Genomic DNA, 12123 nt, shown 5'->3' on the forward strand with positions numbered 1-12123 from the left:
GGGGCTGTTAGGTGTGCGGGGGGGCTGGGGACGGGGGCGGGCACCCCATGCATGTGGGGGGTAATGGGGAGGAGGCGCCTTGGAGGGTCTGCGTGTTTCGGGGACGGCGTGGGTGAGGCCCGGAGGGTGAGCACTGGGCCTGGGGAGGCCTGGCGCGTCCTTCCTACTCCCCTTCAGGCAGGACCTCCTCCCTGCCCCCCACAGTCACAAGAGCAGGAGAGAACCAGGCTTTCCTTAGAGCTTTTGTCATTATTTAATTATAATATAATAGAACACGGTAAGGGGCTTCTGAGTGTTCGTGGAACCCAAGACAGGATGTGCGCTCCTGAGTCCCTGACAGCTGGTAGCCACTGGCCTCCCTGCCCGGGCAGCAGACCTGCGCCATGCCCAGCGAGGCCCCTTTAAATAGCACCATGCGTGGGCGCCAGGGGCAGGTGCTCCTGGGTGTCCCCAGCTCGGCCTCAGCCGGGGTCACTCCAGCTTTGCCTGTTCCCCTCATTGCTATCGCCCCTGCACCCCGTGTCTGGGCTGCTAGGTGGCCCCTGGGTGCCCTGCCTCTGCCCTGCCAGGAGCGATTCCCCAGGCCTCCCCACAAGAGGAGCTCCGGGGCCCCGGCCCCAGGGTGGGACCCCCGGGCTGGGCTGGGTTTCTGGGCTAGAGGGGACCTCAGCAGGCCGTCCCCGGCGGGGTCTCTGGCCAGTGTCCCTGTGTCCCCACATGCAGGCAGCCGGGGGGCCGCGGCACTGGACCCCTTCCCCAGGGAGGCACGTGTGGGAGCACGGGGCAGCAATCGGGGCGGGGGGGCCCATCTGGCTCAGGGGGCCGGGCCTGCGGTCCTGGGCGAGCCTCCTTTCCCCAGGCACAGCCCCGGAGAGGGACAGGGGCAGGGACAGGGGCACCCGCTGCCCCCTGGTCGTGAGTCGAGAGAGGAGAGCCATGAGGGCTGCCACAGGCAGCGGGGGTCACGGGCTCAGCCCCGGAGCAGCCCCCCGGCCCCCCACTACTCGCTGCTTCAGGGGAGGTGCCCGCCGGGCTCCTGGTGGACAGTCTGCAGGACATGGGCCAGCGGAGGCGGCCGGTCAGAGGGGCCACAGGCCGGGTCCGTCCTCGGGGCTCGGAGGCTGGGCTCCCTGCAGGCTGCTGGCCGAGGCCCTGCGGCCCGGGGACGCCGGCCTGCCCGGGAAGACGATGGTGGCATACTCGGTCTGCTCCGGGGCACAGGGCGCCGGGGGCTCCGGCGTCTTCTCTCGCCACTGGAAGTCCAGCTCCCCGTAGTCCAGGGTGAAGACGGGCGCTGCATCGGGGCCCTCCTTCTTTAGAGAGGAGGTGGGGTCAGGGCCGCGCTGCGGCAGGCCCTGCACCCCGGACCTTCCCGGGGCCTCCGCCCGGTGCGCAGGCTCAGCTGCACGCCGCTCCCGACCCCTCCCTCCAGTGCCCCGGGCGCCGCGGGGACCGGCAACTCACCAGAGGCTCGTCCTCGCTCCCGCACACACAGGCACCTGCAGGGGAGGGCACCAGCAGTGACGCCGCCCACGGGGTCCCACAGCTGCCATCGGGGTACCCAGTGTCCTCTCGCCCACCGATGCTCAGGCTAACCCACTACCCCCCAAGGACCCTGAGGGTCCGGGCTCGGGCGCTCCCGCCACGGGCGCCCCCTCTGGCTGCACCGCCCGTGCCATCCCCGTGCCACCCCGAGTGCCCCTGTCGCCCAGCGCTCGGCGGGCGCACCATCAGTGACCGGCAACAAGCGGCTCTGCCCGATGCCCCGCGGCTGTGCCCGGGACCCGCCACCTGCGGCTGACACAGTCTCAAAAATATCTGAAGGGGGAAAGTCCCTGGAGCAGTGAAGCCCGCGGGGCCTGGCGTGCTTGTGGGGGGTCCGGGGCCAGCAGTGGGGGGCTGGGCCAGGATCCTGTGGGGCTTCCCATTCTCTGGCTCTGTGTCCCCTGGCTGCCTGGCCCCTCAGGGCTGCTTCTCCTGGCCCCTGGCCGCCCCCTGTTGTCAGAGGGATGGAGAACAGTCGGGGTGTGTGGCGGGGGGGGGGGGGGGGGGGGTGGTGACGGGGTCACCCTGGGGGCTGTGGTTGTCCCGACAGAGCCCCGTGGCTGCCAGAAGCTGCCTCACAGTGTCCTGTGGGCTGAGCTGTGGCCTGAGGTTTGGGCTCAGCCTGTGGGGGCAGCGTCTGCCTTTCTGCTGCGCCTGGGCCACAACCTCTGCCCTCAGACCCGCCTCAGAGCAGGTGCCGGGCAGGGGCCCTGAACCTGCGAGGACAGCTCCAGCCCCAGCCCTGCCCTGAGGGGCCCTCACAGTGGACGAGGTGGGTGTGTGTGGGGAGACCGGATGGGGAGGACGAGGAGGGCGGGGAGGATGGGGAGGACAGGGAGATGGACTGAGGCTGGGGTGGGGCCTCGGGCTCGGCCGGTGACAGACCGCCGTCGGTTTAGGGCCTCACCTCGGGTGGCCCTGGGGAAGACAGCGGCCAGGACCCAGGTCAGCAGCAGCAGTAGCAGGACACCCACCAGCACGCTCGTGACGCCGATGACCAGCCCCTGCAACTGGCCGCTGAGTCTGGGTGGGGGGCTGGGGCTCTGTGTGGGGGGCTCCAGGGTTCTCTCTGGAGGGGGAGGGGGATAGAGTCTCAGGGAGGGGAATGGGGGGGACCATGAGGGTGCACCTGGGGGAGACATGGGGAGGGGACAGGTGAGACATGGGGGGACATGGGGGGCACATGGGTACTCAGAGAGGGGACATGAGGGGACCATGAGTGTGCACCTGGGGGAGACAGAGGGAGGGGACATGGGGAGAGGACAGGTGGGACATAGAGGGACACGGGGACTGAGGGAGGGGACATGGGGGGACCATGGGGGTGCACCTGGGAGGGCCAGGGGGAGGGGACATGGGGAGAGGACAGGTGGGACATGGGGGGGACACGGGGGGACACAGGGACTCAGGGAGGGAACATGGGGGTGCACCTGGGGGGACAGGGGGAGGGGACATGGGGGGACACGGGGGGACACAGGGACTCAGGGAGGGAACATTGGGGGGCCATAGGGGAGACACAGGGAGGGGACTTGGGGAGGGGACTTAGGATATGGGGGGACACGGGGAGGGGTCTCGGGGGGACACAGCCCCCCAAGTCCTGAGGGGCCTGGTCTGTCCTGCACTCAGCAGCCTTGCCCAGGCCGCACCCCTGCTCAGCCGTATCCTGAGAGGCGCCTGCCCCTGACACCCTCCCGCAGGCTGCACCTTCCCGGCAGGACCAGGGGGTTGGGTGCCGCCCACCACGACAGTTGGGCACCAGCCACCACGGGCTGGGGGTGGACAGAGCTGGAGCGGGGCCGCACCCGTCACGGAGAGCTCTGCGCGGGGACTCTCGTTGATCTGTGTGTTGGGGGGCAGGTAGATGGCCCCGCACAGGTAGATGCCGCTGTCGTTGAGGCGCGCAGCGACGATGCTCATGTGGAAGTCCCGCCCGTTGGGCAGCCGCGTGACGCGGAAGCGCCTGTCCCGGCCCGGCTCGATGCGGTCCTCCTGGAAGGCGGCCAGCTTGTCCGTCTGGTTGCGGGGGCTCAGGCGGTACCAGTTGAGCACGAAGCTGTCGGGGATGTCGGCCAGGCTGCAGGTGAACGTGGCGTTCTCTCCCTCCTGCACCGTGAGCTGCGCCGGGGAGAAGGTGAGCGGGCTCCAGGGCCTGTCGGGGGAGTCTGACGGGGGAAAGAGCCGGCAGCCGGTGAGACAGGGCCGTGGGGACGCTGGCCCTCACCCTCCTCCCCTGCGCCCTGCACCCCAGCCCCCGCCGGGACCCCGCCTCAGAGCCTGGCAACCTCTCTTGCACACCCCCGGGGACGAGGCGCTCACTTCTCAGCAGGCCACTCCACCGCGGGACTCCATCCTTTGCCCTGAGACCCGAGGCCTGGGCTGTATTCCAGCTCTGACCCCCAGGCCCCCCGTTTCACCCCGAAGTCCACCCCGACAGTGGTTAGGGCCGTCCCCCTCTTCGTGTCGTCTCCAGGATGCGAATCCCGGCAGGCCCAGCCACCAGGTTCCTAGCTCCCCAATCCCGGGCTCATCGGGGGCCTGGCCCGTGAGCATGGAGGGGGTGGGCACCCGGGTGCTGGGCGGGGGGGCCTCCCACGAAAGCTCAGGGAGCAGCCTTGGGCCCCTCTCAGGACAAGCTCGGGCTGGGCCGGGTCAGGGCGGGGCCCTCTGTGCCCTCAGCGGACTGAGACCTGAGCTCACAGGCCAGTTGGGCCATCACCCCCACGTGGACAGAAATGGAGGCCGCCCCAGGGCTGTGGCCCACCCTCGCCAGGACCCGTCACCTGCTAGGGCCTGGCCTGGGAACATCCTCAGGGCTCCCAGCCCCCTCCCTGAGGGCCTGCCCCTGCCCCTCTCCTGGGCCCCTGCCACACCTGCTCCAGGTGCGGGCCCCCTCACTGCGGATGGAGCCCCCAGACTTGAGACACTGCCCCATGAGGTCGTTTCCTGGCCCACCCACATGTCCCACACCCCGCAGCTCCCCAGACACCGTGATGACCAGAGAAGCCAGTGCGGGGACGGGGCTGTGTGTCCACCTGCCTGAGCCGTGTCCCTGGGCTCTTTCTGGCCATGCAAGCCTCCAACTCCCACGGCCACACGTGCTGGGCGGGGATCCTCACACGTGGGGACACCGGCCCTCAGCTAGGGTCCTTCTGCCTCTGTGGACACAACGTTCTGCTCGTTCAGTGACTCTGGCTCCGGAAGATGGGGATGGGGCCGGGGCCAGCGCCCACCCTCACAAGCCCTGCCAGGCCCAGGTGACCCAAACTCCTCCCACACATCCCCACTGGGCAGGTGGGGGGGCCAGGGGGGGCCGCAAGTGCCCCCTGCATCCTTAGGTGTCTACGGCCCTGCTTGGGGGACCGCCCAGGGTGGTGTCTACCGCTCCCCCCCAAGGCCTACGTCCCAGCCAACCTGGCCAGCCTGGAACCCCTGCGGCCTCCCTCCCGGTGCCTCTCTTGGCCACTGATGGAGGAACAGGGCAGTCACATGCCCAGCCCTGTAGCTGAGGCCCTGCCTCGACAAGCCCATCCAGTAACTGGACATGGGCGCCCCCCGTGTGCAGCTGACCCCGGTGGACAGGGTGGCCACGTGCGGGGAGGGTGGCAGCCGTCCCTGCATCTCCGCAGCTCTGCAGAGGCCGCGTGCCTCTGGCCAGGAGGGGCAGGAGGGGGCCAGGCCCGGGCTGGGGGGTGGCTGGTGCAGCCTTGGCCCTTGCTGTCCCAGGGATGACACAGTGGGGGGCCCAGGGCGGCCTCTTTGGTGTCTGTGATGGCGTATCCCGACCACACACGAGCAGCCCGCCCCGGCAGGACTCCTCGCGGTTCTAACGCACATCTTCATATGTTTATGCAAGAAGCGCACGTGGTGGCCATAGGAAGTGTCACGTGAGTAACAGTGCAAGGAAGGCACAGATCTGGATGCCCAGGCCGCCCTCCCCCTGGGCCCCCACCTGAAGTGCCTGCCTCTGGCCTATCACAGACGCCCACCAGGAGCCCCCTCCAAGGCACCACCCCCAGGCCCACACCCCCGCCACCGAGGCCTGTGGACAGACCCCTGCCCTCCTGGGACAAGGGCGCCCGAGAGCTGGCCCCCGGGGGTCCACGTGGGGCATGGAGTCCCCCCACCGCCCCGCAGGCCTCCCCAGGGCTCCGGAGTGGCTTTGGTTCAGGCCCTCAACTGCCCCGCTCCAGCCTGACTTGGCGACCCCTGGGTCACCCACTTGCTGGCCCTCGGGCATCTGAGGTTGGCGAGGAGGCCTCCTGGTGCTGCCTGGAGCCCTGTCACCCAGCCCCGCGTCTCTGCCTGGTCCCCCATGGCAGCCTCCTGGCCCCGCTGGTGCCCTGTGGACTCCCGGCCCCACCTGCATCTCCTCGGAGCCTCCCGCCCCCCCGGCCCCCGCTCGCAGCACGGGGCAGCCTGGCTCGCACCCCTGGCTCGCACCCCTGGCTCGCATGCAGCCTGCCCTTCATCCCGCAGCTGCTGCACTGCCTGCTCCCTGCCATCACGGGGTGCGGGGCTGTCGAGGGCCGGGACTGGGTAACTGTCCAGGGGATGGGGGGCCGGAGCCTGGGCCCGACCCCTCCCCAGCTGGGCCCTGGGCTCTGCTCCTGGAGCAGCCTGGACGCTGCGTGCCTCACGTCACCCCACTGCCTCCCAGAGAAGCGCTGCGGGGGAGCTGGCTTCTGAGAGCAGCGGCCGGGACAGTGGCACCCTCCGTGCACTGGGTCTCAGGTTGCTGGGGCCCAAACGCTCGAATGTAAAGCGCACCAAACACCTTGTACTTGATAATAAAATGTTGGCAAGGGGCCCCCAGGGCTTCTTTCTGGTTTGGGGGGTGGGTGGAGGGCGGCGGGAGCCTGGCTCCCACGGACACCACACGTACCACGTCCATCAGCCGGCACCCGGTCCGGGCAAATCCCGTCTGTGGGGCCGAAAGTGTCACCTGCCGCACTGTCGGGATCTGACACCCCACAAGTCGCTTGCTCGTTGGGAGGTGGGCAGGGTGCCCTCACCTCCTTGCTCCGGGTCTGTAACCGCCCCCAAAGGTCACAGCCCCGTAGGCACGTGCGCGCACGCCTGGCGGCCCCCAACATGAAAACAGGCAAGTGCGACCGCACCAAGCTCGGAAGCTCCTGCTCAGCAGAGAGCGCCGTCAGCACGTTGGAAACGCAGCCTACGGAGTGGGGGGGCGTATTGGTAAGCCATTTATCTGATGAAGGCTGAGTCTCCGGGCGCGCGGACTCTCCCGAAACTCGGCAGCAAAACCCCCAAACCATACTGGGCAGGGACCTGGACGACATTTCTCCAAAGACGACGTCCAGATGGCCCACGTCACTCATCGTCGGGAAACGCAGCTCAAAACCACAACCAGACGCCGCCTCACACCTGTCAGATCGGCTGGAAGCACAGACAGGAAATGGCAAGATTGGCGAGGGGCCGGCGCGCCGCCGGTGGGAGCGCCAGCAGGTGTGGCCACGCCAGGCTGCAGGACAGAGGAGCCTCGAGGGGCCGGAAACACAGCTGCCCCACGGCCTGGCAAGTCCACTTCTGTGCGTGAATCCAAAAGAACAGAAACAGCATCTGTGCCCCCGTGTTCACTGCGGCCCTCGCCGCCTGAGCCAAGATCCGCAAGCAGCCCTCGCTCCGTCCACACGTGAGCACACACAGGGGGACGTCACTCAGCCCTAAAGGGGATGACATGACCCCCTGCCATTTAGGATGACATGGGTGGGTCCGGAGGCCACCACGCTAACAGATAAGTCAAACACCTTGTGATCTCATGAACCTGCGGAGGCAGAAACCAAGAACCAGAAAAGAACAAAAACTCTAAGTTATAAGTTGGATATCAGGGAACGGATCCGCGGCCGGAGGTGGGGAGCGGGTGTCGGCAGACGCAGGACGGGTTCAGAGGCACAAGCCTCCAGTTATGAAACGAGTAAGCCACGGGGCCGTGACGCCCAGCAGGGCGACTGTAGTGGATCCTGTGCTATCCCCTATCTGCAGGCGGCCAAGGAGAGCGCGTCCCAAGTTCTCATTATAAGAGAAAAGACTATGTGACTGTGTGGGGACTATGTGCCCACCGGACTTACCGGGGGGTCATCCGGCAAGACACAGAAACCGTGAGTCGTCTCACGATGTTCCCTAAACGAATACAGGGCTGCTAATTGGACTCCGCGAAGACATTCCTGATTCTGAGCTTTCTGTATCTAAAGTAAAATTGAGATTTGATTTAAAGAAGAAAAATACCCAGGGACGCCTGGGTGGCTCAGCAGTTGAGCATCTGCCTTTGGCCCAGGTCGTGACCTCGGGGTCCCCGGATCGAGTCCCACGTCTGGGTCCCTGCAGGGAGCCTGCTTCTCCCTCTGCCTGTGTCTCTGCCTCTCTCTCTCGGTGTCTCTCATGAATAAATAAATAAAATCTTAAAAAAAAAAAAGAAGAAAAAAACTCCAGAGTGCCAGGCCTGGTGACAGGAGAGCTGGGGTCCCCCTGCGCCTGGAGACGCTGAGGCAGTGACATCCCCTGGGCTCCCATCAGGAAGGGCGGCTGGACCGAGGTGCTCGGGAGCATCTGGATGAAGGGACTGGGTCAAAGTTACCGTCCCGGGAGGAGGCGGGGGAGCCACTGGAGGGTCCGCAGAGGAGCCTGACGTCTGAGCAAGGGCGGCAAGCAGGACCGTGCTCCCCAGGCCACGTGCTGGAGCCCCCATCCCCAGCACTGCCCTATGTGGCCTGACTCAGCTGGGAGAGCTTGTGACTCTGCATGGCAGGGTCGTGAGTTTGAGGCCCACACTGGGTGAGGAGCCTACTTAAAAAAAATAAAAAAGGAAATTCGGTCATTGCAGATGAAATTACTCAAGATAAACTGGAGCCCAGGGGTCCCTAATCCCACATGACTGGTGTCCTTACAAGAAGGTGGGACTTTCAGACACAGATGCAGGAGCAGAGCGACTCTGGAGCAGAGATGGGGTGACCCGTCCACAAGCTAAGAAGCCCAAGGGTTGACGCGGGGAGAGCCTGACTGGGAGGGACCCTCCTCCTGGCCTCAGATGGAGCCAGCCCTGCGCTCACCTGGTCTCCGACCTCCCACCTCCACAACTGCCAGACGGCGACCCAGTGTGCTGAAGCCCCCCGGGAGCCCCAGACAAAGCAAATGTGCCAATACCGTCAACCGGGGACTCTGGGTAAAGGGTGGTCACTGTGACTTTCCCGTACGTTTCAGACATTTTTCAAGACTATAAGTTAAAGATGGGGCAGCCCGGGTGGCTCAGCGGTTTGGCACCTGCCTTTGGCCCAGGGCGTGATCCTGGAGACCTGGGATCGAATCCTACGTCGAATTCCCTGCATGGAGCCTGCTTCTCCCTCTGCCTGTGTTGTGTCTCTGCCTCTCTGTGTCTTTCATGAATAAATAAATAAAATCTTAAAAAAAAAGACTATAAGTTAAAGAAATAACTAAAACAAAACAAATCTGGTTTCAAAAGACATACCATAGGCTGTGCGGACGGTTTTTGTAATTTATCTGATCTAATTCCCAGTGCGAGGGGGGCAGGAGTGTCCCCGTGTCCCTGGCCGCCGGCCGGACCCCGGCTGCTCACTGAGGTTAGGGGACTTGCCGGAGGCCTCAGCCCCATGCGCTCATTTGACTGTGTCCGAGCCTGCCCGCTTCCTCACGCTTGTGCCCCAGCATAGGGGGCGGCCAACGACCGGGTTGGGGACATTTCATAAAATGCAAGAAAAACAGGTGTGTGTGTGGGGGGGGACATCCCTGAGGGTGACCCGAATAGTAAGTACTGAATACACTAGGAAGGGAAAGGGAAGGGGCGGAATCAAGGGTTGCACCCGGGGGAACCGAGTAGGCAATGTAGAGGGCTCAGGGCTGAGGTGGGGAAACTGAGGCAGGCTGAGCCACCAGTGGGCTCTGCTGACTCTGGAGAGCACCTGGAGAATCTCGTTCTAATCTTCCCCCGCTTTGGGAAGGGGTCCCGGTGGGTCGTGGGCCACCGGGGTGAGTCCGGGCCCCCCATGCCTCGGCTCCCTATCCGGGGGTCACATTCCCCTTCTGCCTCTGTGCCCGGGCTCCCTGCCAGGCTCCCCCATGGGGCACCTTTGGGTACAGGCCCTTGGACTGTGGACCTCAGCTGGGCTGGGAGGAAATGCAGGGGGCCTGGTGCACCCACCACTGCCGAGCGGGCCCGAGTGTAGCACCACGACTCTGGGATGGGCAGCCCCAGCGGGGACCTGGTCGTGCTCCTTCCTGGGCCTGTCACCTCCCGGCCCAGCCAGGTCCAGAGGAAAGAGCTGGATCCCAGGGATGCACCTTCACCAGCGCACCCAAGCGTGCAGTGGGCCCCTCTACCTGGGCACGGACTCGGACCAGGGTAGAGCCCCGGGCAGGGGGGCTCGGGGCCACACCCCCTGCGGGAACCCACCCTCAGCACCCTGCACATACACCCACGACTCTCGTTGAGCAGCCCCAGACCCCAGCAGGTGGGGTGGGTACAGGCGAACGGACTTGACGCCAATGGTTCCCCTGCTGATATCACTGGAAACGTCGCTTGGCCCTCCAGCCTGGGGAGCAGCCCGTCAGTCCCCTGGGAGGCTGGTCCCATCCCTGGGAAAACGTGAGGCATGCGGGCTGGGCCCTGCCATCCTATGGGGAGCAAGCCTGTCCCCGCCACCAGGAGGAACAGCTGGGACATTCCCGCCTGCCCACAGACCACGGCCAGGCTCACCATCAGGTGAGGGCAGGAGGCAAGAAGCTGGAGTCCAGAGACGGCACTTCACCGGCCCAGAGCCACACAGCGAGTGGCCAGGGGCCGTGCTGGGCCTCAGGGCCTGGCCCCACACAGCTTCCTCCCTGGGTACCAGGTACATAGGTCTCCCCTGACCTCGAGCCCCCAACCCTGACGCTGTACCCCTCAGCTCTGACCCCAAGCCCCAAACCCTGGCCCCGTACCCCTCAGCCCTGGCCCTGTACCATCCAACCCTGACTCCAAGCCCTCAGCCCTGACCCCATATCCCCAGCCTTGGCCCCGGGACCCCTCAGCCCTGACCTCATATCCCCCAGCCCTGACCCCATACCCCCTAGCCCTGTCCCTGTACCCCCCAACCCTGACTCCAAGCCCCCAGCCCCTGACCCTGTACCCCTCAGCCCTAACCCCACATCCCCAGCCCTGACCCCACATCCCCAGCCCCAACGGTACCTAGGAGCCATCCTGGCCACCAGCCCAGCTGCAGCACGGCCCAGACGAGCGGCCAGGGCCCCCGCCGGCTCCCCATGCCCGGAGCGCCAGCCCGCCTGCTCGCCTCCCCCGGCGGCTCCCGCAGAGGTGTGAGCGGAAAGGAAGCCGCGGAGTCGGCCCGGAGCCGCCCCAGCCCCGCCCCCTCTTCCTCCTCCTCCACGTGGGTGGGGATTGGGGGGGAGCGGAGCGGAGCCGCGGGCACAGGTGCGGGGGGCGGGGCGCAGAGGACCCTCAGGGAGGGGCGCCGGGGCCTCCGGGAGGCCTGCTGTCCTGCCCTCGCCCCCCCGTGCCCCTGGACGGGTGGGACCCCCACTCCCTGCCCCGGGCTGCGAGGTCAGGACACCGGCCGCCAGGGTCGCCCGAGTCCCGGCCGCTTCGGTCCTGGGCGCCCTTGGACGGTCCAGGCCTGGGGGCGGGGGCCAGGCCCCGCTCCGTCCCCTCCCCGCCCCTCCCCTCCTCTCCCCTCCATTCCCCCTCCCCCTGCCCTCCCCTCCTCCTGCGCTCCCATCCCCTCCTCTCCCCTCGCTCCCCCTCCGCTCCCCTCCCCGTCCTCCTCTCCCCTCCCGTCTGTTCCCCTCCCCTCCTCCTGCGCTCCCATCCCCTCCTCTCCCCTCGCTCCCCCTCCGCTCTCCTCCCCCTCCCCTAACCCTTCGCTCCCCTCCCCCCTCCTCTCCCCTCCCCTCCCCTCCCCCTCCGCTAACCCTCCGCTCCCCTCCCCCCTCCCCTCCCCTCCCTCTCCCCCGCAGCTCCGGGCCCCTCCCCCAGCGCTGGCTCCAGCGGGGGCCGGGGCGGGAGGGGGGGGCGGCCTGGGGTCCCCAGGGGCGGGCAGCGGGCGGTTTGCAGGCCCGGGTGCTGCGCGCGGAAAGCGGGACAGGAAAGTGCTGACGGCGGCGGAGGCGCGTGGGTCCCGCTGGGGAGCGGGAGGGCAGGTCGTGGCTGCCGCGGGAACATTAAAGAACCCAAAACGGTGGAAAAAGAGCATCAAAGACGGTGTCTGCAGGCGGCGGCGGGGGCGCGGGGGGGGGGGGGGGGGCGGGGGACTGAGACCTGCCCGCCCCTCCGCCCCTGCAGGAGCTCGGCCCGTGTGGGCCTCCTCCCCCCCTCCCCCGCCCCCCTGCCGGCACCTTGGGGTGGGCAGTGGCCCCTGGACGGTGGGGTCTGCAGGGTGGATGGGGCACCCGGAGGGTCACAGTCCCCAGGGGCTCCACACTCTGCGGCCGGTGGGCAGGAGCCTGGGGACTGTGGGGGGGCCTCCCTCACCGGGAGCTCCCCACCGCTCCTCACACTCACTGTCCCCGTCACACTCACTATTGCTGCAGAACACACGTGTCCCCCTAAAACTA

General features: G+C 67.1%; 1 protein-coding gene across 2 annotated transcripts; it reads right to left on the reverse strand.

The window, feature by feature from the left end:
• Positions 1 to 229: 229 nt before the first annotated feature.
• On the reverse strand, positions 230 to 10888 carry PDCD1 (programmed cell death 1). 2 transcript variants are annotated; one of them, XM_077869631.1, is made up of 5 exons: positions 10742 to 10888; positions 3345 to 3704; positions 2453 to 2614; positions 1465 to 1499; positions 230 to 1310 (listed from the first exon to the last, which is right to left on the reverse strand). In XM_077869631.1, exons 1-5 carry the CDS (start codon positions 10815 to 10817, stop codon positions 1080 to 1082), a joined length of 864 nt encoding a protein of 287 aa, XP_077725757.1. In that variant the 5' UTR covers positions 10818 to 10888; the 3' UTR covers positions 230 to 1079. The 2 variants fall into 2 exon arrangements, with proteins under 2 accessions (XP_077725757.1, XP_077725756.1); XM_077869630.1 differs by having other exon boundaries at positions 230 to 1313; positions 10742 to 10887.
• Between the last annotated feature and the right edge of the window lie 1235 nt (positions 10889 to 12123).

Source organism: Canis aureus, chromosome 24 (genome assembly GCF_053574225.1).
Source record: "Canis aureus isolate CA01 chromosome 24, VMU_Caureus_v.1.0, whole genome shotgun sequence".
Taxonomy (NCBI): domain Eukaryota; kingdom Metazoa; phylum Chordata; class Mammalia; order Carnivora; family Canidae; genus Canis; species Canis aureus.